Below are 27,889 nucleotides of genomic sequence, written 5' to 3'. Positions count from 1 at the left end.
AATACTGAGTTTTATTTCAATTCTTGTCTCTTAGTCTTTGTCTCTTAGTCTCAGTCTTTTCGTCTCTGTCTCTCCACCAAACGCTACCTTACTTAGGCAGGGACTCTGCTGGATAGAGTATAGATAGTGAACAGTGTACAAACAAATAAAGAAAGGGGCACTCCTTGTCCTCTTTTGTCTTTGAACATATCCTTTTCCCGTGACTATTATCAACATTATTCAAATTTATTTTCTTTCTATTTAGGACCATGATGATAATGATATTTCATATCAATATATCTATCCTATTCCTAGTCTTACTATCTAAGCTCTTGAACAAATCTATTTATCTATTATAATAGATAAAAAAAAAATCAGAGTAGTGTTACACCAAATAAATAACACATACGTTTTTAGATTTCATATAAAATTATCATATTATTCATGTAATAACATAAACGAATATCTATCTTCAAATATATTTATATTACTATAAAAAAATAATATTTATATAATCAATTTAGTATTAATCTCATAATTTTATACACTAAATAAGTTATCTTTTAAAAAAAATATAATACAAAAAATATTTATTCATATCAATTATTTAAATTCTAATATTGCATATCCTATTCAAAGAATAAATTTTATTTTATAAAAATTAATATATCTATCTATTTATTTATAATGTATAAAAAAATTAAATAATAATACAATAAATTATTAACATATTAGATAACTTCTAATATTATAACGTAAATATTTTAATAAAATTATTATTTTATAATTTTTTATCATCATATTATTTTTTATTCTTCTTATATAGTATGTACCTTTATTTTTTAATCTCTTTTAATAACTTTTTATTTCTATATAGGTTATTATGTGCTTTTAATAACAACGTTATTTTTATTCTGTGTTTATTAATTATATATTATTTTTTTCATTTATATATCATTTTTTAAAATAATTTATATTTTTAATATTATTTAATTATAATAATAATGTTAAAAATATATGATGTCATAATATATGAAAAAATATATGTTATTTTCATCCATTGAAATGTTATATTCATATTTCATTACATCTTTTTTTTTTTGGTGACTATATTTCATTACATCTAATACCTTTATTCTTGCACATAGTATGTAAATTTATTAAACGTATATATTAGGTGACGAACTCTTTTAAATATTAGAATGTATAATATCCTTACAATTTTATTTAGATTTAATATTAATTTTTAAGGATTTTTATTAAATAATTTTTATATATACAAATTAATTCATTTTAGTTTCTCACAACGCATGGGTTTAAATTTAGTATTTTATAAAAATTGATACCAATATTATTTTATATTCAAATAATGCCATGCTTATATTTTTGTCATGTAAGCATATTATAATAGATGTCATTCTATTATAAAATGAAGCATATATCTTTTCTTTCAACTTTAATATTAATTCTGGTAACTATTTTCACAATAATTAATAAGGTTGTCTATACTATTAAAATCTTTTTTTAACAATGTTAATGTCCTCTCAATTATTTTATTCATATTTTGTAACAGTTTTTACAATAATTAACAAGGTGACTTCTATAACTAAATTTTTCCTTTAATAATGTTAATTGTCTTTTAAATTATTTAATTTATATTTTTTAAAACATATAATTTACATGCATTATACACATTAGAGGCAATATTTAAAGTCATAATAATGACGACAAATATTAAAGAATATTAGAATCTCCCAAAGGTGTGGTGGTAAAAAAGATGAGTTATAAAATCAACAATATAGAGCATTGCATATTATAAGATACTTAAAATGCGAGAATAAAAAAATGTTATATTAAAATTAATAGCAAAGATATTTAAAAAATTAATTCACATTTAAAAAATTATTAGAAGTAGTAATTACTAGCTTAAAAAGTTAATTTTTTTAATTGATTTAAGTAGTCATTCAATATTATCTTATTTTATTTTAATATGTATATTTTAATTATATCCAATAAAAATATAATTTATTTGTAATTATCAAAATAGTTGATAATATAAATATATAAAACTTTAATTTTTAAAATAAAAATTAAAAAAAAATATAATTATGCTACGTGCATATACAAAAAATAGTTATTCACATAAAATACATATTAAAATATAAAATACACATTAAAAATAAAACAATATAAATATTTTTATGCAAATATATTGTGGATGATTTTATATATATATATATAACATTTTTAGTAAACATAATCTTAGGCATTATATAAATAATTGCAACTTACAAGTCTTAAAATTTTTATAGATTTACAATGCATATTTTCATATGCTTAAATTTATTATTTAAAAAAATTATTTATATTTATAATTTTTTTAAATAAAGAACTTAACGCAATAAAATGAAGAAAAAAAAACAAAGAAAACTAAATAAAATGTAAAAAGTTAACCCTGAAGCAAAATATTTCTTTGAAGCAAAATATTCTAAATGACAGTAAAAAAATTAATCAACAGTCAATTTTGTTCTTTTTTTTTTTCCTTTTAGGTCTTTCAGTCTAAATCTCAAAGTGTTGTTTAAAATTATTTAAAACTGTCCACAATTTATCTGAAACAAACAACCAAATACACCATACTTGTCAAATATACTCACAAGCAAGGAACAGATAAAATATATTTTTAATCTTTTTTTTATATAATACACAAATAATATCATTTTAACTAATAACACCTAGCTGATACAATTTTTTTTTAGCGTTAATCCGTCCGACCAAGATAAACTAAGCAAATACTTCAATCCTTAGTGGGATAATGCCTTTTCATATAATGCTTGTGAAACTATAACTAGTTATATCCTCAAAAATATTTCAAAAATAATGCCTTTTCATAACTTACACAAAAGAGTTAGTATAACAAACGCCTCTTTTTATCAAATTTTCGTATAACTCAATCTTCTCTCTTAAATATGTTAATGTGACGGACGATAAGGTTCTATGGAGTTGGTTAAGTAGCCCCATCTTCTGCTAGAATAACTCTCTTCTCTATTCGAAATTTCATATCTACTGTAATTTATTCCAAAACTCACCATTTTCTATTAAAAAAAAACTCTTTAATTTGAAATAAAAAAATCTTAAAAAAGTATTTTTTAAAATATTATTTTATAACCAAATGTCCTGTCAAAAACAAATTATTGTTCTATCTCCTATCTCCATAATATCTATAGTTATATATTTAAAATTATTTTATAATATTTTTTAATTACTGTTATCATTTATTTGAGTTTGAACTTTGAACAATTTTTAATTTTTATTTTATTATGAATAACCATCCGGGATAATAAACATCTCATGTTATGAAACCACTTATTCCAAAAGTTTAAGTTGATTTTGGGGTTTACCAAGGATCAAACTCTTGACCTTTCGAATTTAGAGCTCTAATACCATGTCATGCAACCACTCATCCCAAAAGCTTGAGCTGATAAAAAAATGTAACATTAATGGTTATATCTCTAATATTTCTTAAACTTCTATTGTACAAATATTTCATTGGCTCCCCGTACTTTTCCAAAATAAAAACAAGAGCTACATAGTCTATACAAAATTTATGTCCAATCTTTTGCTTTCAAACTATACACCCATCGAATATTATTGTAAGAAACTAAAAATATAACACCAAACCGAAAGGGTAATCAATCAAAGCAAGGGTAGATGTCATGCATACTATTAAACTGTTGGTTCAGTTTGACACTTTGACCAGATGATAATTTGTGAGTTAGGACAAATGCTACAATTATTTTGTATTCCTTGCTACATTTTAGTGAAACTATGATTTTTTATGTTAAAAAAAGCTTATACGACAATGAGTTGGAGTCTTACATTTAAAAAATCATCCCAAAAAAATGTTACAGTTACAGTATGTATCCCATGCAGGTCACATAAATATTTCAAATAATATATAAACTGTCCTCCCACTCCGACAGTTGTCTACTGGCCATTTTAAACAAACAGCTAAAGAATTATTTATGTATGTTTTCAGTACAGTGCAACATTATGTCTATTTTGAGAAAAGTTAGGTGATGAAATTTTTACTTTATAGAAAGAATAGTAGTCAATTTTTATTTTTTATTAAAAATATTATCTTCCTAGTATTTTCATTCAGAGAAAAGTATTTGCGTACACTTTTTAATTTAGATGTGAAAGGGAGAATGATGTAGAACGTAGTTATGGAGTGTATAGGTGCTTTACATAATTGTGGTGTCACGAGTAAAAATTGGACCGTCCGATTTGTGTATCTCAAATTTTTTTAATTTTTTAAACATAAATCGGAGGGTCGGTTACCTTCACCAAAATTTAAATTTTCTCTCCCATATTAATCTGACTGTCCGATTAGTAGACTTAATTTTTTTTATAAAGAAATCGGATGGTTTGATTTCTTCATCCCTTGTTTCAGAAAAAACTGTCCCACATCCATGTCTAACATCCATATTCTCTACAACAACACACAACACACATATGCTTCTCATATCCAAAAAAATGAGCCTATTTGTGAATACCAAGTTATCTTTCTATATTATATATAAAAAAATAATAACATAATTCTCTTTTTAACAATTTCATTCTTCAGATGATTTTTTACTTTGTATGTATGCATAAATTTATAAAAAAAAATGATATTATCAAAATAGGAGTGATTATCTGTTTTTTTAATATATTATTTAATTTGATATTGTTTATATTTATCTTTAAATTATATCTGATAATTGATATATATCTATAGATGTAGCAAAGCTTTTAATTTGTAATCAATATAAAATATATATTAAAAATTAGGTGCTATTCTAACCTTTTTTTTATATTTTCATTTTTTATTTTGTCTATATATATATATGACTATTTATTTATCTTAACTTCTTTCTTTTTTATCACACTTGACTTATGTTATCCTCACTTTTTTCCGTCCAAACCCTCTATCTGTTCCATCATCATGAACTACTATTTGTAATTGAGCTAGTTGCACATTTGGATAGTTATTAGCACATGATGATGTTGTGTACTAATTAATTCTAAAATGAATGTTGGATTATGAAGCTTTCATGCATGTGATGGAACGAAGGGATGATGAGTATTAATATTTTAGAGGGAGATTTAATTTGGTGGTGTAGAGTAGACAATAGAGGCTAAGGGATCAAAATTCAAAATGCTGCTACTTCAACTCTTTCTTTATTCAACCGCTAACCAAGGTTACTTATATGAATCCGAAATATCCGATCCCTATAATGTCTTATTGTAAACTTTGTCTATAAATAAATCATCTTGATATATAAAATGTCTATCTATACACTATTTTTCGATAACTCTGACTCTATACTGTAACGTCTTATTGTAAAGTTTGTCTATAAATAAGCCACGATGATATAAAATGTCTCTATATACAGTTTATTTTCGATAACTCTGACTATAATATAGTTATTGTAAACTCTGACAGTTGCCACACAAAAATCAAGGTGTGTCACACTTCTCGTTTTTTAAAAGGAAAACACACATACACCTCAAAACCAAAAGGGTGGTGTTGTTATCTTTGTTTTTCTCTTCTCCCGGAATAAAAAACAATAATAATAGGAAAGCAATTTTTATTACTAAAAATTGTATAACCTATTTTTATTTCTTTGAGATAACTATAAAAAAAATCGTAGATACAACTGAGAGAATCATATGATAATGTAGTGAATCCTTGTGTGAGGTTTTTTTATTAGAACTATTCATGGATAGGATTATATTTATAAATTATTTATATATTTATTTATATTTGAACTGTAATTTGTGAATATAATCTAATTCACAAAATAATTGAATCGGATTTATATTTTATTTTATTTAATAATTATTATTCATATATGTTATATATTTTTTATTTAAAAAAAATAGTTTAATAATTTTTTATGAATAAATTATTTAAAAAAATGAAAAAATAGTCTTACTAGAATGAAAAAAGAATTTTATTGTCTTTTTTTAATAAAAAAAACTTTTTTTAATACATTTTTATTTTGTGAATATATCCAATAACCGAAGTACCGAACATAAAAAGTACGGATATTTGATCTTAATCCAATGCATTTAATGCGAATTAAATCAAAATTTCGGTCATATTCGATCCGCAATCACTCTTAGTCATTTTTTTTTGGTCGAAAGTCTTGTGTGATGTTTGAATGGGCAAAAACTTATAATCAAACAAACAAAAATTTTCACCCAACTTACACCCAAATTAAGGAATGAATGTGATTGCAGCAGAGCTTGAACCAAGAGGCAGAATTAAATGCCTCACAAAGAGTTGCACCTAGTTTGAATTCTGTGTTAAGCTCAGAAAATGGAACATAAAACCCATAAGAGATAAGACTAATAGTGTGTATTGTGTAAGACCAAAGATGTACGCACTCGAAGAATATTGTTTAGCAACAAGGCTAAGAAGAAACTCCTCAATATCTTAGGCACCTTGTTTTTTCTGAGAGCCTTGGGCGATTTTTCTCTAATAATATAATAACATCAGCAACCAAAACAATCATCACATCTGCAAAATTAACTACCTTTCTAAAGTCGATTACACCGGTCTACGGCAAACTGGAAGAAATTCTTAACCAGCAGGATTCTCATTAATATGTTTCCACTATCAAATTCATATTTACAGACAGAGTGGAGGCGAGTGAGCAAAGTGCCTCCATCATTTTCCTATCATCAAAACATGGGCAGTTTTATAAACACCAAAAATCAAAATATGATCAATGTTAGTAACCCCACATAAGTCAAAAGATTTATAAACAGTCCTCTCTCCACATAGCTTAACAAATATTTTTTTCTTTGAAACAATGGAAACACGTTTGTCAGAACCAATTGGGTAGGCAATGACCTTGTCCAAACCAACGGGGCATCTGCAATCAAGTCACACCCCTGTATATGGCACCGGGTCGAAGATCATCCATGTTATCAATATTCCTATAGCCGTCAAATTCTCTTAGAGATGTCCAACCCCGGCGAGTCAAAAAATCACGATAATCATCTTCTGTATAGAAGATCTTCTCTTCAGTATGCACAGGGATATGGTCAGACTCGTCATAAAGACACACTTTAATGGCCATTCCTGCAACCAATATGTTTTGGTTACAACCACCATACATATCCGGGTTATAAAACGAAGGGGAAAAAGTACTTATTTTATCAGCATCCGGTGCTTTCTGTGATAGTTTCCCAGAAACATCCAAATGATCTCACAAACACAATACACAAACTTCAAAATTTTGAACCAATGGCTTCAGATGGCTGCAAAAAACAAAAGAGATTAAATTACCTTCATCAAGGTGAAGAGTATAATTTCCTAAAGGCATGTCACGGTCAAGACTTCTGATTATCTGGTCCTCATCCTCCAACCAAAATGCACGTTTAGTTCTCAGTCGGAAAGCAGCTCTTATGGCCTCCTTGATGGCTTCTGAAGCACCGTCAATACCTATTCTTCTCGTATAATCACCCCATTTGACAGATATAACCCTTCCACAACATGACTGGCCCTCTTCACCTACCAAGGTACAAGCAGGTAGAAATAAGGATATAATTACTTTTCCAAAACAAGGGGGAAAAGGTTTACGAAAGTTATATATTATCTCATTTCCTTGGTAATCAAGCTCACATCATTGAACCACAAAACTTCACATAACTTGCTTACCATTTCCAGGAGTTTCTCTCCAATTCCAGGGAGGAACGCCACTAGCTGCGACAGCCTCAGCTGTTGTAATGGCAAGGGGATGCCCATCATGATCCAAACGTCTCTCAAGATTGAGTGTTGGTCTTCCAGTAGCTGAATGACAGGTTATTGAGTATTAAGATGACTACAGATATAATAAAGTGGTAACAACTATTATTGAACGAATGAAGATGGAGAACATTCAGATGAGCACCCCATTTCTTAAATGGTGACTGCTAAATGCAGTCAATTTTTTGTACCCCACCGAAATGCTAATGAATTAGATAAAAAATAGTTTGGCCATAAAAGCAACAATGCACATGCAAAAAATAATTTAGAAAAACTGATGAGTGATATGTGATATGTGATATGAATACTTCAGTTGACTCTATGATCATATAACTACCTTCTTACAAATTAACCTATACAGAAAGATATTCCTTCCTACGCTTCATAGTTTGAATTTTGATTTAGCAACAAGCCCCAAAGTAAAACTGCATTACTTATCCCACTATTCCTATAATAAAAATATAAACTAGAAATGCAAACACCAGATGCTAAAAGTTTGTCAGGGGTAACAGGCACTGCATGCCACTACATCACCATATTTATTTAATCCAGTTTAGAATTCTATGTACATGCTTCAAGACACAAAGATATGGCATATGCTAGCTACTCACCGGTAATTAAATATAACTAAAAAGACAGGATTATTCATGGATTCATAACCAAACATTCATCAGCCACCAAATACGAAGTGGCAAATTGAACAAAATATAAGCAAGAAATAAACATAATATAACATACCTTCAACTGGACCAAAAGAGATGCTGGTATCCTCAATACCTACATGGAGACATAACCAGTCAAATAAACTGTTTTTAAAATACACAAGGCTGGAGTTGTAGGCATGACAGACATTCAAAAGGCATGATCCACAAATGGCTACTTTGGACATTTACGAAGGCTTCACCAATCTAATAGTTATCAAGGATTTGTGAGGTAACCCACTTGTGAACCCTTAAATTGTTGGGATCTACAGTGTCGTACCATTTCCCTGCTAAAAATCATAGGCACAGAATACACCTCCTATATTCAACCTAAGAATGGACCAAGGTTCATCATGCAAGGGTACATAGTATATCACCCAAGATGTGAATGTGAATTGCAAGGCAACTTGTTGCGATGTATCAACTATGTGAATGTGAATGTCCACATTCCCACTGCAATAACATTTAGCACTACTTTCATAAAATCCACCTGCAACGCATTTAATGATTCAACACATATAACTAATCTAGTTAAATGAACCTGACAGCAAAAAGTCACTTGCAAGTGCACATTATGAAGATCAAAAGTTTCCATCAGAGAACCAATGATACAGTGAGGAAGAAACATAAAAGCATAAGAAGGAAAAAGGGCACTGGATAATTGGATATGTTCAGTAGTTAGCTGAGTATCTAACCAAAACTAAAAGAAAATAGATTGAATTCCAACAGACTCAGGCTACCCAAAACGCTTTGACTTATAAATTGTAATGATCATTTTTGCATTATGCCCCCTTGTTCAGCTAGTAGAACAATGCAAGCAAAAGTCTTTTTCCTCAAAACCACACCCAAACCCATGAATTAGCAAAAAGATCATACCTTTATCAGTGAATTGCATGAAAGATTCAACTTTGTGATTAGATGATGGAGGCGGTGGAGGAGTGGGGCTCTTATACTGCACGCACTTGCTCCTATCCCTCAAAATCTCCTCAATCTCCTTGTAATACGACATCTTCGCGGAGCCACTCCCTCCGCCGCCGCCGCCACCTCCTCCTGCGCCATCATTGTGCTTGGCCTTCTTGAACTCCTTCAAGAGGTTCCTCCACTTGTCGGTGCACATGGTCGGCGAGCGATCGAAACCCTTATCCCTCATCTTCGAAGAAATCTGCTCCCACAAGTGCTTGTTGGACTTAGAAGTGTTGAAAAGGGCGTCCATTTCTCGCCGGAGCGCGATCAGGGTTCGAGTCTCTTCGTGGACCCACGTCTCCGCGCGCTTCTTTGGCGCCTTGATCTCAACCTCAGGGTCTTCGCCGCCGCTGCTGTCACCCAGGATCATCTGCTGCTGCTGGTGGGACGGCGGAGGAGGTAGGTCCGCCGCGCCGTTGGAGACGACCTCGATGATCATGTCACGCGTGCTGCTTTCTTCCTTATAGAAATCTATGGGTCGGGGTTTTTCCGACAAGTACATGTTGCTCTTTTATGGGGAGTGAGTTCAATGGTGTTCGAATTCAAAGGTGGTGGTGGTTGGTGTTGGTTGGTAGTGCATTCGGTTGGAATTGAAATTTGAATTGAAAAAAAAAACGAAAAAGAAAAATCAGTGCTTGAATTATGTGAAGTTTAGGAAAAGGAAAAAGGGATTTGTAGAAGGGAAAGGGAAGGATTGGGGGAGAGAGAGCGTCAAACGTAAGCTTTGTTTTTGTTGTTTTGTTTATTTCGGTGTGACAGACATGTACTTGTTTCTTTTTTTTTTTTTTTTTCCTTTCTTTTTTTCACTCTCACTTCACTTGCTTCTTGAAAATTAAGTGTAATAATATTTACACTAATTTAGACATAGCTTTGGATCCTCTTACTTTAAAAAATGACATCACAGATGACTCTGATTGATTTCTTCTTTGTTCATAGTTCTTACTTAATATACTATTGAAAGATTGAGTGTGTCTATATTCGTGGATGATCTTTTCTTTCTTTAAATACATGTATACAGGATAGGATGAAGAATTTTAATGGGTTGACAATGAAATGCCCAGATGAAAAATGAAATCTATTATATTTATTATATATATCTAATTTTACAACCAAAATATGTCACATGTCATTTTTTAATTGTAATTAGAATCAAATCTTTCTCTTTAAAATTAAAGAATTTTTCTATTTTTCTTACTAATTTTACAATCAAAATTTGTCACATGTTACTCATTTATTGGCCATTGCAATTGAAATCAAATCTTTTTCTCTAAAATTAAAGAGTTATCTCCCCCTCTCTCTTCCTTTTTCTATGTCTCTCATTCCTTCAACCACTCTATTTATTTTATATATCATTATCAATATCAATGACTAATTATTAATTTGACAATCAAAATGTGCAATATGCATTCTTTAATTATATTAAAATTAAAATTGAAACAAACTATCACTCTCATTCTTCATCTTTATCTTTCTCTCTCTTTTCTCTCATTTTCTATTTTTTCTATCTTTCTGTTCTACAGAAAACAAAATTAACAAAATAATATAATTTAAATAAAAATATTATTATTATTATTATATACATAGTTTTTTAGTTTTTAATTTAATTTTTAATTTTCACCGTTTATCTTTCTAATCTATATTTGTATTTCTCTTCTTTAATTTCAAATATTTATTACATATAATTTTGAGAGAATACTAATGTTATAATTAAAAGTTAGAATCAAGATTCAATTGTTTAAAAAAATTAATTTTGAGTTAATTTTATAACTATCAGTATATATAATTTTTTTATGCTAATATCTAATTATATTTTTATATACATAGAGAGAAAAAATATTATTTTTAAATAACAAGTATAAAAATTAATTATTTCTATTTGTACAACAGACTTAACACCTAATTAAGGGCTTGTTTGGATGAGCTTTTGAGAAAAGATCTTTTTTCGAGTTATCTTTTTTTAAAAGATCTTATAGAGAAGTAAAAGTAATTTTATGTTTGGATATCTCATGTAAAAAGGTCTTTTTATCTATCAATTATGTTTGGGTATAACAATATAAAAGTACTTTTTTGTTCATTTATTACACGAAAAATATCTTTTTTTAAGGAAAAAAGATCTTTTAAAAAAAGATGTAAATTACAGCTTCTCAAAAAAGATCTTTTTTTTATTTTACTAGTGCTTTTACTTTTACTACTAGAAATTTGCCAAACACGTTAAAAAATAAAAAAAGATCTTTTTTCATTGAAAAAAGATCTTTTTTTAACAAAATAATGGCGCCCAAACATGCACTAAATGTAAAAGTATACACGTTAAATTATTTTAAATTTTAAATAATGAATATTAAAATTAATTATTAATAAAAAAATTAGAATTTTTCATATAAAAATAATAACTAAAAATCTTATTATTTAAATTTTTTATCTATATGTACCTTGGTCTTCTTAGCCAGAGGATTTTGTTAACCTACAATTTTTGTTTGTAAAAGTAGTTTGATTTTATAAATCTTTTATGTCATGCATAATTTATACTGTCAGAACAAAATGGACCGAAATTTTAAAAAATTTATATTCTCATAATATTATTACGGGTAAAAATACTAGTTGTTTAAAAAATTATAAGCAAATGATTCACTTCAATCAATTATATAAATATTCAATAAAAAAATTCAATCACTATAGAATTTATTATTTTGTACAAATACTTTTAGTCATTAATCTAATTTTTAATTTAATAATTTAATAATATATTTTTAATTTATACTAGTGTATATTTTTGTATTTTGTACAGAATAATACATAAAATTATATAAAAATTTTATTAAAAAATTAAATAAAATATATCTAATAATTATTATTATAAATATTTTAGAAAGTTATAATTAAAATCAAATTTTCAAAATTTTTAATATTAAAATATTAAAAATAATTAGTATTTGTCTTAATTAATTTAAGTTTGTTGAGTGATTATCTCACTCGTCTGCTTAGGAGTTAAAATTTCGCATTGTGTGTGTAGCAATCCATTGGCTAGCAGTAAACTCTTAATAAATGGAGCATTAATACATGGTTAGACTTGGCAGGAATACCCGAATATCCGAGTACCCGACCCGTCCATACTCGGTTGGGGAGGGTAATAACTTGACCCGAGTCGGGACAGATTTTGCTTAGGATAAGACATGGTCGGGTTTAGGGTGTACCCGCCCCGGATATATACATATAAACACTTTTTAGAAATTAGAATTGGCCTCACATCACAGATTCAATGATTCACAGTTTCAGTCCATACCCTATAGACATGCAAGAGAAACTAGTCATCCTCACCCAAAGTTTTCTTCTTCTCGACTTCTTCACAAAAAACCTCATAGCTCTCGTCATAGTTGTTGCTGATGAGTCCATCGCCGCCTATCCCTTCACAGCTCTCATCTTCCTTTACAGCTCATGTCGCCATCGCTACTTATCCCATTACTGTCGTTGTTGAGCCCGTCACCACCTTTCTCCTGCCGAGTCCATTTTCTCTAGGTAAATTCTCCCCTCCCCCCTCTCTTTATGAGTCTGTTAAATTCTTCTCTTCTTCTTCCACAGACTCATCACTTATTAGTCGTCGTCGCTATGAACCCAGACGATGTCGTTGCAGTTTCATCTGAGTCTGTCAACGAATAAAATAAATTTTTTATTCAAGTTCGACTAGTTGAAAATAAGCATGCATGAGATCATTTTTGCATATAATTTCTGAATTTTTTCATCCAAATTTAATCTATGTGGTTGAGTATTTTAGTATGGCAATCATCGTGATTTTGCTGCGACACTAATGTGATAAAAGTTGCGGTAATTTTATAACTAATATATGAGACAGACCAGATTATTAAAGTAATTAGGGAAATAACGTTCAGATGTGCGCATAAAATTTATAAGATGTGATTATCTCAGAAAAATATATATGTATAGCCCAAGTGAAAGATTGTTAGGAAATTATTATTTCTTAATATATTTATGAGCAATACATATATTAATTATAATCGCAAATTAAGTAATTTCACATTAAATAATGACTTATATAACAGTGATCTTATTTATTGTCATAAATGTTGAATTAAATAAGTAATTATTACTTTTGATTTGGATAAATGAGATTAAAATTATATATACTATTTTATTTGAGTTTTAGGGTTTAATGAGTGTCACACTCAAATATAAATAATAACTTCAGGATTTTGGTCTCCAACAAATCAAACTCGTCTCCGTAGCTCTTTTTCCACAATGGAGTTGTGATTAAGCCCTATCAGGAATACAGAAGATTTTGGTTGACGAAAATCAAAGAACCACAAGAGCCAAACTCTCTGATCTCAATCGTGCTCTCGAAGGAAGGATGCTTCCGCGCTCTCAGTTATATCTTTTAATAATTTAACATGGATGAGATATCCTAAAATTTTCAGATAAAATAGAATTTTTATTCAATCAAATGATAATAAATAATTTTATTGAATTAAATTATATTAATATGATCATTGGATGATAAAGAATGCTAGAAAAATAAATAAATAATATTTTAAGAATATAAAAATATTAAATTACCATTTCAATTTACTTTTTTAATCAACAACAATAAATATCTTGAATTAATAAAATTTTTTCAGAAATTTATATAACTAAAATTATTTCATTTCTTCAAAAATCTTTTTAACATACAATAGTTCAACGAAAGGTTGACTATTGAGAATTGAATATAATATTTTTAAATCATATTTTCAATAAAAAGATGTACTTAGTTCTATCCATCTTAAATAATTATATATTCACTATTACTTATTTATCTAAATAATTCTAACATTAATAGAATATTATTTTTAGATGCAAAAAATTAAATATATTTATTCTATTTCAAAAATCAATATTCATATTTAACTTACGATTTCAACAAATATGAAAAAAATATTATATTTTTTAATTAAAAAAGTAAAATATCTATAAATATATTTTTGTGCTTTAGCTTTAAATTTTTTAAAAAAATTTGGCAAGTTAATGAAATCATATTATATTTCTATAATATATATAAGAATGTATATTACACATAAATAAAAAATGTTAGGTGTAATAAGAACAAACACATAAACTAAAGAAAAATTTAGAAAAATAAGAACCAACAAAATATTGAAGGAAAGAAATACAAATAGAAGAGAAACAAAATTATTAGACGAAAGAGAAATAATTTAATAAATTTTATGTGTATATAAAAGAGGAATAAAAAGAAGATATACAGTATCTTGTTTAATTTAGCAAGATTTATAGTAATAAACACATAGAATAAGAGAATAAAAATAATAATAAAAAGAAACTAAATATTTGAATTAATATCAAAATAAAAAATAATAAAATAATAATATATCATAATCTTAATCTTTTAATATAATTAATTACTAATAATATAATTAGTCTACTTTAATCTTAATCTAATCTTTTAATATAATTAATTCTAATTAAGTAATCAAATAAATTGAATATAAATATGTCTAATCTAATCGTATAAAGAAATAGTAGATTTTCTATAATTAAACATATATATATATATATATATATATATATATATATATATATATATATATATATATATTAGGGATAAAATGTCACTTTAAAATGAGATTATTATTATGAATGACAGATAAATATTAAAATTGTATTAATGCATTAGTTTTAATACATTATTAGAATAAAAAATTACAAGAATTAAAATAACTAAAATTTATTAATTTTAATTAGTTAAATTAGCATAAAATAAGAATGAGATTGATTAATCAGATTAAATAAATTAAAAAATATTAGTGAGCAAAGAAAATATCACAATAATTATATTACTAATTTAAAAAAATCAATTCAATTCATTCAAATTTTTATTTAAAATAGACAATTAAAGATCACCAATGAATAAAAATAAATGGGATAAAATAAAGAATAATGTTGGTAGTATAAATAATTAAATTAAATTATTATATACAATTTTTACTTTTTACTTTATTATAATTTAAGTTAACATTAACGGTAAAAATTTTATTTTAAATAGCCCAAATTTGTATTTTACAACATAATTAAAGCATAATTTATTCTTTTTTATTTTGTGATTAATCAATATTTTTTAAATTTTTTATTAAGTCTTCTGTATTTTATTATTGATAAATTTTTTCTATAAAACACAAATTTATGATAAATTATTAAAATCATAATTAATTAAAAAAATCAAGAAAAAAGTATAAAAAAATCAAATAAAAAATAAAAAATAGAGTAAAAATCAATTTTGAAACTAAAAATTTGTCAATTGTGCTATAAACTCTAAAAATTTGTATCTTATTATATAATCAATTTTATTATTCATTTCAACTTCATTATCCCTTTGTATCCAAAAAGGTATATAATATCACACTTATTTCAAAAAAGATGAAACTCTTCAAATACACGGTATAATATATAATTTAAGAACAATAAGATAAAAAAATATCTAGAATTTTATAATAGTATTTGAAATTTTCAATGACGATAATACAAAGAGTTTAAATGTACCAAATAAATTCAATAGTTACCCTCTGCACATATTATTTAAATTTGAATTTTAAAATTTAATTTGTATCTTTTTTTCTAATAATATAAATTATTTTTGAAAAAAAATAGGAAAAAATTTATTAGACCAAAAAAATATTCTATCAAATAATTATTATAAGGAGATTTATAATTAGAGAAGTAAATAATAAAAGTATTAATAATAATAAAAAAAGAAATGAAGCTCATACTAAAGGGTGTTAGAAAAGAAATAATAAAGTTCGTATTAATAATAATAATGCTGAGGAATGATGTTGCTGTTTTAGACTTCTAGCCTCCGCCTTTGGCCATCGTTTTTTTTCTTTTCTTTGCTTTTTTATTTAAATTATCAAATTATAAAAAAATAAAGAACAATTCAATAAAATGAAAACAGTAAGATCAATAGTAACTATACAAATCAAAATACATAGGAAAAAAACAAGATATTATATGATAGAATTAACACGAGTATATTTCATCATCAAATAAACAAAGTTAACGCAAAACAAAATTACACATAAAGAGAAAAAAGAATTAAAATATCTAAAATAATAAAAAAATTATTTTTACAATTTTATTGTGTCATGTTTATATACTTTAACTGTTTGCTTACTCATTTTAGTCGTTTATTCTCTTTGTAATGTTAGTTTCCTAACCAAGGTTTTTCTTACTTTATTCACAGCCTCACTTGTGAATAACAACATAACATAATACTCTTTGACCATTCTTTTTTCTTAATAAAAATCGTTTCTTTTTGTCTAAAATTTTTCATATACTTTTTCAAATAATAACGATGCTCCTTTATTTTCTACACCAAATAATATCCCAATTAGACTTTATGTTCACATCATCACGGTTTTCATTTGTTTTTCCTGTGCATCGCACCAGTACTTTGCTACTTACAGATAAAAAATGGTAGAAATTTAGGTGTAGTCAACTTCACATGAAGTTGATAACTGAGAGCCGTCAATGAAAATTTAGTCAAATCATTCAAATTATTTAACGACTCTTAACTATCAACTTCACGTCAAGTTAATTGCACCCAAGTGAATTTCTGACTCAAAAAGTCTCTAGTGAGAAAAGTAAACTAATTGTAAGTTAATATTTATTATTTACTAGTCAAACTTGACTTAGGGTGATTAATTACCTTCATAAAGTCATTTTCGACTTTATTAATGGCATTTTTCTATTTAATTTTTTATTTTTTTATCATTGGGCCAACCTCACTATTTCTTATTGGGCTGTGGTTCGAAATTTTGCGAAATAAATTTTAAAATAGTCAAAAAAGTCTGTTTACTGAAAACCGGGTTCTTATAGCAAATGTCTTTGTCTATGGTAGCAAGGAAAAGTCGCATGTCAAAGGAAAAAGAACTCAGTGAACCCAGATAAATAAGAAGGTTTAGCAGCAGAGACTATGAGCAGAAGGATAAGAGAGCAGCGGAGGGTATCCCAACAATCAGTAGGGTCGAGATTGTAGTTGAAGATTTGAAGTTTATCTTAAAAGTCAGACTAGATGGGAAAGAAGATTTCAGAAGTCCAAAGAAGTAGGAGTATGCCAGAGATGGAGGAACCACGATAGGGAAGAACAAGGATCTTCAAGAACGTGTCAATGTGTCACCATAGCAATAAACAGAGATTGGAGAAGTGGCTGTCGAAAAAGTAAAACGACGATAGAATCTACTGCACGTCATGCACCTGAAAGCAGGAAAAGATTCTTCTTTCTTCTTCATCTTCTTCTTCCTCCAAATGCATTCTTTCTAGTGTTGGTTATTTATTCTAAACTGGGATTAATACTATTGGGCTTCAAGTTTCAACATTTGTATTCTTTTCTTTTGCTAATTGCTTCATGTATTCATTTTTTGTTGTTGTTTTTGTTTTTCTATTAGGGTTTTGGAGATATATAAACAAGTTGTAGCTTAAAGTGTTGCCATAAATGATGCTGTAATTCACAAGTAAAAACTTCAATTTTTCTCCTTTTAGATATTATGTGACTAATAATTTGTTATACTTGATGAAATTACAAAATTTAGATCAGATACAGCTATAGATGCAAATGCAATAATGGTTCTTGAGGTCACAAAAATAATGTACATAGTTGTTGGCAAAGATGTCACGTCCTGTTCCAATTTATTCTGTTTTTTTTTTTTTTTCCTGATCCGCATGTTAACGAATTTGGATTCGAAAACAATTTACAACATAAAAAAACTATCTTTTATGAGTAGCAAGTGGAACATTAACGGTACCACTTGAACTATTTATAGTTGTCAAGTCGAATAGAAATAGGCCTTCTTTGATTACGTATTTTTTTGTGTTACTTTTAGTATTAAGGTTCCACATGGAATAAGGACTACTTTAACTATTTGCTTACTCATTTTAGTAGTTTATTCTCTTTGTAATGTTAGTTTCCTAACCAAGGTTTTTCTTACTTTATTCACAGCCTCACTTGTGAATAACAACATAACATAATACTCTTTGACCATTCTTTTTTCTTAATAAAAATCGTTTCTTTTTATCTAAAATTTTTCATATACTTTTTCAAATAATAACGATGCTCCTTTATTTTCTACACCAAATAATATCCCAATTAGACTTTATGTTCACATCATCACGGTTTTCATTTGTTTTTCCTGTGCATCGCACCAGTACTTTCCTACTTACAGATAAAAAATGGTAGAAATTTAGGTGTAGTCAACTTCACATGAAGTTGATAACTGAGAGCCGTCAATGAAAATTTAGTCAAATCATTCAAATTATTTAACGACTCTTAACTATCAACTTCACGTCAAGTTAATTGCACCCAAGTGAATTTCTGACTCAAAAAGTCTCTAGTGAGAAAAGTAAACTAATTGTAAATTAATATTTATTATTTACTAGTCAAACTTGACTTAGGGTGATTAATTACCTTCATCAAGTCATTTTCGACTTTATTAATGGCATTTTTCTATTTAATTTTTTATTTTTTTATCATTGGGCCAACCTCACTATTTCTTATTGGGCTGTGGTTCGAAATTTTGCGAAATAAATTTTAAAATAGTCAAAAAAGTCTGTTTACTGAAAACCGGGTTCTTATAGCAAATGTCTTTGTCTATGGTAGCAAGGAAAAGTCGCATGTCAAAGGAAAAAGAACTCAGTGAACCCAGATAAATAAGAAGGTTTAGCAGCAGAGACTATGAGCAGAAGGATAAGAGAGCAGCGGAGGGTATCCCAACAATCAGTAGGGTCGAGATTGTAGTTGAAGATTTGAAGTTTATCTTAAAAGTCAGACTAGATGGGAAAGAAGATTTCAGAAGTCCAAAGAAGTAGGAGTATGCCAGAGATGGAGGAACCACGATAGGGAAGAACAAGGATCTTCAAGAACGTGTCAATGTGTCACCATAGCAATAAACAGAGATTGGAGAAGTGGCTGTCGAAAAAGTAAAACGACGATAGAATCTACTGCACGTCATGCACCTGAAAGCAGGAAAAGATTCTTCTTTCTTCTTCATCTTCTTCTTCCTCCAAATGCATTCTTTCTAGTGTTGGTTATTTATTCTAAACTGGGATTAATACTATTGGGCTTCAAGTTTCAACATTTGTATTCTTTTCTTTTGCTAATTGCTTCATGTATTCATTTTTTGTTGTTGTTTTTGTTTTTCTATTAGGGTTTTGGAGATATATAAACAAGTTGTAGCTTAAAGTGTTGCCATAAATGATGCTGTAATTCACAAGTAAAAACTTCAATTTTTCTCCTTTTAGATATTATGTGACTAATAATTTGTTATACTTGATGAAATTACAAAATTTAGATCAGATACAGCTATAGATGCAAATGCAATAATGGTTCTTGAGGTCACAAAAATAATGTACATAGTTGTTGGCAAAGATGTCACGTCCTGTTCCAATTTATTCTGTTTTTTTTTTTTTTTTCCTGATCCGCATGTTAACGAATTTGGATTCGAAAACAATTTACAACATAAAAAAACTATCTTTTATGAGTAGCAAGTGGAACATTAACGGTACCACTTGAACTATTTATAGTTGTCAAGTCGAATAGAAATAGGCCTTCTTTGATTACGTATTTTTTTGTGTTACTTTTAGTATTAAGGTTCCACATGGAATAAGGACTACTTTAACTGTTTGCTTAATCATTTTAGTAGTTTATTCTCTTTGTAATGTTAGTTTCCTAACCAAGGTTTTTCTTACTTTATTCACAGCCTCACTTGTGAATAACAACATAACATAATACTCTTTGACCATTCTTTTTTCTTAATAAAAATCGTTTCTTTTTATCTAAAATTTTTCATATACTTTTTCAAATAATAACGATGCTCCTTTATTTTCTACACCAAATAATATCCCAATTAGACTTTATGTTCACATCATCACGGTTTTCATTTGTTTTTCCTGTGCATCGCACCAGTACTTTGCTACTTACAGATAAAAAATGGTAGAAATTTAGGTGTAGTCAACTTCACATGAAGTTGATAACTGAGAGCCGTCAATGAAAATTTAGTCAAATCATTCAAATTATTTAACGACTCTTAACTATCAACTTCACGTCAAGTTAATTGCACCCAAGTGAATTTATGACTCAAAAAGTCTCTAATGAGAAAAGTAAACTAATTGTAAGTTAATATTTATTATTTACTAGTCAAACTTGACTTAGGGTGATTAATTACCTTCATAAAGTCATTTTCGACTTTATTAATGGCATTTTTCTATTTAATTTTTTATTTTTTTTATCATTGGGCCAACCTCACTATTTCTTATTGGGCTGTGGTTCGAAATTTTGCGAAATAAATTTTAAAATAGTCAAAAAAGTCTGTTTACTGAAAACCGGGTTCTTATAGCAAATGTCTTTGTCTATGGCAGCAAGGAAAAGTCGCATGTCAAAGGAAAAAGAACTCAGTGAGCCCAGATAAATAAGAAGGTTTAGCAGCAGAGACTATGAGCAGAAGGATAAGAGAGCAGCGGAGGGTATCCCAACAATCAGTAGGGTCGAGATTGTAGTTGAAGATTTGAAGTTTATCTTAAAAGTCAGACTAGATGGGAAAGAAGATTTCAGAAGTCCAAAGAAGTAGGAGTATGCCAGAGATGGAGGAACCACGATAGGGAAGAACAAGGATCTTCAAGAACGTGTCAATGTGTCACCATAGCAATAAACAGAGATTGGAGAAGTGGCTGTCGAAAAAGTAAAACGACGATAGAATCTACTGCACGTCATGCACCTGAAAGCAGGAAAAGATTCTTCTTTCTTCTTCATCTTCTTCTTCCTCCAAATGCATTCTTTCTAGTGTTGGTTACTTATTCTAATCTGGGATTAATACTATTGGGCTTCAAGTTTCAACATTTGTATTCTTTTCTTTTGCTAATTGCTTCATGTATTCATTTTTTGTTGTTGTTTTTGTTTTTCTATTAGGGTTTTGGAGATATATAAACAAGTTGTAGCTTAAAGTGTTGCCATAAATGATGCTGTAATTCACAAGTAAAAACTTCAATTTTTCTCCTTTTAGATATTATGTGACTAATAATTTGTTATACTTGATGAAATTACAAAATTTAGATCAGATACAGCTATAGATGCAAATGCAATAATGGTTCTTGAGGTCACAAAAATAATGTACATAGTTGTTGGCAAAGATGTCACGTCCTGTTCCAATTTATTCTGTTTTTTTTTTTTTCCCTGATCCGCATGTTAACGAATTTGGATTCGAAAACAATTTACAACATAAAAAAACTATCTTTTATGAGTAGCAAGTGGAACATTAACGGTACCACTTGAACTATTTATAGTTGCCAAGTCGAATAGAAATAGGCCTTCTTTGATTATGTATTTTTTTTGTGTTACTTTTAGTACTAAGGTTCCACATGGAATAAGGATTACTTTAACTGTTTGCTTACTCATTTTAGTCCGTTTATTCTCTTTGTAATGTTAGTTTCCTAACCAAGGTTTTTCTTACTTTATTCACAGCCTCACTTGTGAATAACAACATAACATAATACTCTTTGACCATTCTTTTTTCTTAATAAAAATCGTTTCTTTTTGTCTAAAATTTTTCATATACTTTTTCAAATAATAACGATGCTCCTTTATTTTCTACACCAAATAATATCCCAATTAGACTTTATGTTCACATCATCACGGTTTTCATTTGTTTTTCCTATGCATCGCACCAGTACTTTGCTACTTACAGATAAAAAATGGTAGAAATTTAGGTGTAGTCAACTTCACATAAATTGATAACTGAGAGTCGTCAATGAAAATTTAGTCAAATCATTCAAATTATTTAACGGCTCTTAACTATCAACTTTACGTGAAGTTAACTGCACCCAAATTTTCACCCAAAAAATTGTATATAAATTATAAGGTATGTGGGAGATTGGTTGTTATGCTTTGCGGTTCCTTGGTGTCACGTAATGAATTTGAATGACTTTGACCACACCTCAGGTTTTTCATTCATTTTATTGTGCCTTTGCCCACTTTCCACCACATGACGAAGAATAACTTGCAAGTTACAACCAACGATATGTAACATAGAATGGCATATTAGCCACATCCATTGCGACATTCCTCCAAACCAGGTAACAGTTTTCTTTGTAACATGGAATTACCTATTTTATGCACTCGAGTTTTAAAAAAATGGATCGTACTGAAATATACGTGTTTGATTATTTAAAAAAAAAAAAGCAAAAAGTAGTTGTCAAGTAAGAACCCAAAAACAATAACCTAATCGTTATTCTTTTAAAGAATTTTATCATGTCATTCAATGATCACTCAATCAACTTCATAATTCATATGTAATTCATATATTTATATGATTTTTTAAGTAATAAATTTGAAATTTTTTATTTTGACCAATGTGATAATATACTATTAATTGTGTATAAAACTCTTTTAATCTACATACACGAAAATTAAAATCAAATATAATTATTCGTTATTTATATATAAAATTATTCATTAATATAAACAGTCACATTATAAATATAATATAAATAAAATTTAATAATATTGTTTAATTCATATAACTAACCTCACCTAACAATTAAAATTAAAATTTGTAGTTGTATATAAAACTATAATACACTTTTTAACTTAAAAATTAAAAACATAAACTATCTACAAAAAATATCTTCATCAATATTTTAAAAAACAACCATTACTTTTCAAAATTAAAAACATAAGCATATATTTTTTTATTTACTAAATACAAAATAAAATTCTTATATTTTTCAAAAATACAAATACCAGTTTGAGATGAATAACACTTTCTACGTTTTCAACTGTTTATTAATGCTGGTTACTTCTACGGTTCTACCCCAAACTACCGGGAGAATACCAGAGGGGGACCCGGCCGCCCCGGGGGAGGGGGGGGGGGGTGGTTAACCATTGTCCATATTTTCATATTCAAACACTTGAATGGCAACAAGTCCTGAACAAAATACAACTTAAATGGCAATAAATCCTACACCTTCTGCAACGGGCAAGACGAAAATAAATATGCAAAAGAAAAGAAAAATGGCGAGAATTAAATCAAGTAGATAATAGCATTAAACTTTTAAGCTCAAGTCCATCATAACAGAATTTCAACAGATACAATCAAAGAAACAACATGAGCGTCGATTTAGAGACATTCTATATAATACCCCTTTCCTTATTTTTCTCTTCTTCAAGGACGACAAGAAAGGAAAAAAACATTGTACATATACAACACAATATGGTAAGAGTGAATTATTAGTAGATGAATACACCTAATGAGGACATAACCAGAAATCTGAGGATCGGATCAGCTAAAATGAGTCGTGCATCAAAGCAAATGTTACTCTGAAGGTCATCCGAACAGACAAGGTTGCATCATAGAACACATTCACAGTTCTCCGGATGCAAACTCCATACTGCCACGTCAACTACCCGTTGTAATTATGAAGCAGTTGATCGTCAACCAAGGTAATTGATTTGATTCGTCCAGCAGTTGCAGAAACACCCATGACCTCATTTCTTATTTCTTCTCTACAACAGGAAAATCCCCACACTTGAATCTGAGACCAAATAGTTAAGAGTGGCATACAACCCAACAGCACCCAACATTTCATATGACCTTATACTACTTTGTTCCTCATAAGAACCTGCAATAAGAGATACTCAGACAAACCTGCACAAGATACTATTCTGTAATGACACAAGACCTAACTGTGCTCATGGGGAACAACTGACTCAGTTGGGCCAACACTTCTATCTGGCCTTTCTGAACATTTGATTAGCAGCTTGGAACAAGAAGAGCAAAGTAGTTCCAGACAAAATGTTTCTTCATACTCGCTGTCATTGATGCAATGGCCACACTGACTACACCGGGCTATGCATAAAGTGCATGCCCTACACTCTGGGGCATGCCCCACTGCTTGACAGCCCTCTGCAGGACAATCATATACCAGCCTTAAATTCTGGCATCTTGGACAAACTTCAATATCTATGTCTCGGTCATCATCACAAGACAGGTATAAGTTGCCCCTGCGGTAAAAGTGAGGTTTGCGAGGATGCTGCAGCACCTGGCTATCAGTGCCCATCAAGAGCTTCAGTTCTTCAAAATGGTTTTGTGTAACACCATAAAGGCCACCTATGTGTAAATGTTTCACCCCTTGTGTTCCCATAGACTTGAAAGCTTTTAAAGTACTCACTATACCTTCAATACTGAGTCTTGTGCATCCAGGAACACTCAACTGCATAGTTTAAATGGAATATTACTAGGTTGCTTGACAAAAAGCTTTTGAAGAACATTAAATTTTTCCTGATCTCAGCTTTTAATGGTGCACACAGATCAAGATAATAATAAACAACCGTCATGGATTATCAACTAGAGCAATACAAAATAACTGATATATGGAACTTGCACAGTATTGCAAAATCTCAACCTATGTTAAGGTGCCATGATCTGTCAAATGTATAAGCATCATGTAACCTGAATGCATCTAGAATGCAAACAATTGCATGTAAAAAACTTGATAACTGAACAATTAATTTGCTTCAACTAAAACCTATAAATCTAATTTGTCTTATTACATGCCTTCCCCTCAAATAGGGGGATTTATTTCACACCAACCCCAAAAAAGTATAATACCTTTTCTCTACGAATATGAATGGATACATATAACAATAAAACTTTACCACTATTAATTCTATAAACCAGAGATGTAATATAGGACACAGGTATATAATAACGTTGAAGAAAGACCAAGTATTTCCCACCCTTATACACCTCCATTAAAATATCATTGCTGCAACCTAGACCGAGATCTCGAACAACCCTGACTTCAGTAATAGAAGACAAAAGATGGAAATTCAGGAAATAAAAACATCTAACATGATGCAGAATGTAAAACATACCAACTCAAAAGATGTTTGGACAAAACGCTTCACAAATTAACCATTCAATAAAATATTAATCAACAGCATCAGCATATCCAGATTAACTACACACATATATACGGGACATAATATCTAAAATGTACATTTAATTTGAAATCAACAATATACCATGTCGGAGCATGCTCACCTTAGTTAACTTGGGATTGGCTTCAAGAACACGCCTCAGACCATCATCAGTAATCCTAGTGCACTCCACTAGGCTCAAGCACTGAAGATTACCCTGAGCTCTATCAGATAGTTGCATAAGAACATCATCAGTAATCCTCTCATTTAAAGGTTGGTCTATGTGTATCCTTCTCCACAAAAGTGGATCGCCTCGAACTGTAGAACGCAGAGATTTGCATACTCTTTCAACAACAAGAAGATCAGACAATCCTAGATAGCCAAGACAAAAACTCATAGCTGGATGAGGAGAAAGTTCATCGGCACCAAAAAAGTTCCCATCATCCATGTGTGTGTCACCACCAGACCAGCTAGGAATGCCCACATCTTCATAATCAGATCCAAAACCCAACTTGTCATCCATACTACAATCAGATCCAGAAGCAAAATTGCAGGATGGAGCTCCAACTCTCAAAGAGCACTCACCGAATCCACTCGGCTCTAACGTGTGAAACCACATAGCATTGTTGCAAAGAAATTCCAACTCAGCATACATCTGGAAACGGTTGCCTTCCCGAAGCTCCTCCATCCGGTAACCACCATTATCAACCTCCAAATCCTGAAGCCACCCCTTGATAGCAGTAAATGTGGTGCTGATGTCCATTCCAAAGGGATCCGAGGGCAAAAGATCAAGAATGTCCTTGGAGACAGAATCTTGAGCGTTACCCATATCACACCTCTCTCTCCCATAATCAAAGCAATTATCAGCATCATGCCATGATGCATTCCCAAAACCATCACCACCACCTGCACCCTTACCCTTCTCCTGAATACCTTCCACCCGGTACCCATTCCCAATCCTCATGGGCGCAACCAAATTATCCTCAGACAGACCACCCGGAAAAATTGGTCGATGCGAGAAATTCAACGCCATCTCAGATACCTATATATCTATATACACACCCCCGTCAACCCAATCAATCAGCCTAACCCTAATTTTTTCCCTTTTTGGGGGGCTTCTACCTAAAACAACAATTTTTTGGGGAATTTTTTTTTATTCTCTTGATGAGAATGATACAGGGAGGAAAAAAAAAAAACAAAAAGTAGGAAAAAATGTAGGAGGAGGGGTAAAAGAAAAAGAAAAGGTCGTGGAATAGATCTAACAAGAAAACCCTCGATTTCGGATGGCAAACTAAAACAACGCACCAAAAACTTCACAGAGTTTCTTGCGAATAACCCAACAACAATAATAATGATAATATATAAGAACAGCTGGGAAATGGAATCAAAGCAGGAAAAATAGGATCAAATTTATGCACAGAACAGAGAGACAGAAGGAAAGGAGGCAAAAGCAAAAATAAACAAAATTTCTACTCTATTTTTTTTCTTTTTCTTTTTTTTTGTAGTAAACCCGATAGTCGTGATGATTCAGGATACAAGGGGCTCAGATAGGAGAACAGAATAAAAGAATAATACCGTGCGAGAAGGAAAAAAAAAAGAACAAAAAAAAGTCGAATGCAGATAGATTTTACCAGAGAAACCCTAATTTGAGTCGACGAATAGGGGAACAACCAACGGCGAAACGAAGGGTAAAAAGGAAGGTGCTTTGGAGAGAACGGAAGCAGGATGATAGGGATTCGGAGGAGAAAGGAAGAAGAAAAAGGGGTAAAATCGGAGGGAATTGCGTTCTGGTTGGGTTTTATTGTTTGTTTTCCCTCTGGGGTGGGGTGCCGATGCCGATCGAGTTCGCGCAAACAAAGAGAGAGAGAGACAGAAAGATAGAAGCCAAAATGGAAAAATATATTAACCGGAAAAGATTAATAATAAAATAATAAAATAAATCCACAATAAAGGAGAGTGAATAAAGATAATAATTAATTAAAAGTGTTTTGTTATTTTTGGGGGAGAGAAGGGTAGCGGTGAAATTGTCGAATAGGAAGAGAGGGGGAAGAGAGGAGCGTGGAGGGAGTGACACGTGGCAAATGTGATTGGTTTCGCATAACACAGTTTCTTGGGGGTTACCATGTGGCGCTACACTTCGTCAAATTCTGGCTATCCTATGTGTTAGTCTATCCTACCTTCGCGCCCTTCTTTTATCTCCCTACCTTTCGTTCTCATCTTTTTTTTTTTTAAACATAAGTTTAAAATAAAATTTAAAAATTAAATTAAATATTAACTACATAAATTTCGGCATCTCATCTCCTCTGAATGTAGTAGAGTTGGATTCAATAGAAATTTAGAATTGATTAATTGAACTAGAATTTAAAATTTTATTAGGTTTACTTAAATATTTAAGTTCAATTTTAAATTAATTTAAAATAAACCAGTTAAATCTAATTGCTTCCAAGTATAATTAGTATGTATATATAATTTTATATAAAAATT

At 29.5% G+C, this 27,889-nt stretch overlaps 2 protein-coding genes across 2 annotated transcripts; both read right to left on the bottom strand.

The window, feature by feature from the left end:
• Window positions 1-6,585: 6,585 nt before the first annotated feature.
• LOC107632016 (trihelix transcription factor GT-4) lies at window positions 6,586-10,500 on the bottom strand. Its single transcript, XM_088509234.1, has 5 exons — window positions 9,355-10,500; window positions 8,516-8,554; window positions 7,691-7,822; window positions 7,319-7,543; window positions 6,586-7,111 (listed from the first exon to the last, which is right to left on the bottom strand). The coding sequence occupies exons 1-5, from the start codon at window positions 9,941-9,943 to the stop codon at window positions 6,909-6,911; spliced, it is 1,188 nt and encodes a 395-aa protein (XP_088365360.1). The 5' UTR covers window positions 9,944-10,500; the 3' UTR covers window positions 6,586-6,908.
• Window positions 10,501-23,507: 13,007 nt separating this feature from the next.
• On the bottom strand, window positions 23,508-27,313 carry LOC107632017 (Ribonuclease inhibitor). The gene is made up of 2 exons (XM_088508806.1): window positions 25,530-27,313; window positions 23,508-24,696 (listed from the first exon to the last, which is right to left on the bottom strand). The coding sequence occupies exons 1-2, from the start codon at window positions 26,436-26,438 to the stop codon at window positions 24,166-24,168; spliced, it is 1,440 nt and encodes a 479-aa protein (XP_088364932.1). The 5' UTR covers window positions 26,439-27,313; the 3' UTR covers window positions 23,508-24,165.
• Window positions 27,314-27,889: the final 576 nt, after the last annotated feature.

This window comes from Arachis ipaensis, chromosome B3, assembly GCF_059453495.1.
Source record: "Arachis ipaensis isolate K30076 ecotype BB chromosome B3, ASM5945349v1, whole genome shotgun sequence".
In the NCBI taxonomy this organism is placed as follows: domain Eukaryota; kingdom Viridiplantae; phylum Streptophyta; class Magnoliopsida; order Fabales; family Fabaceae; genus Arachis; species Arachis ipaensis.
Note: the sequence above shows the minus strand (reverse complement) of the source record. Positions and strands in the feature narration are given on the sequence as shown.

Bases quoted from the DNA above. Each gene is read 5' to 3' on its own strand.
- LOC107632017 (XM_088508806.1), bottom strand. From the start codon at position 26,438: ATGGCGTTGAATTTCTCGCATCGACCAATTTTTCCGGGTGGTCTGTCT. The intron at 24,697-25,529 runs GTGAGCATGCTC...TAAACTATGCAG, and splicing joins CCAATCCCAAGTTAACTAAG to TTGAGTGTTCCTGGATGCAC.
- LOC107632016 (XM_088509234.1), bottom strand. From the start codon at position 9,943: ATGTACTTGTCGGAAAAACCCCGACCCATAGATTTCTATAAGGAAGAA. The intron at 8,555-9,354 runs GTATGATCTTTT...GTCTCCATGTAG, and splicing joins CATGCAATTCACTGATAAAG to GTATTGAGGATACCAGCATC. The intron at 7,823-8,515 runs GTATGTTATATT...CCTGTCATTCAG, and splicing joins CTCTTTTGGTCCAGTTGAAG to CTACTGGAAGACCAACACTC.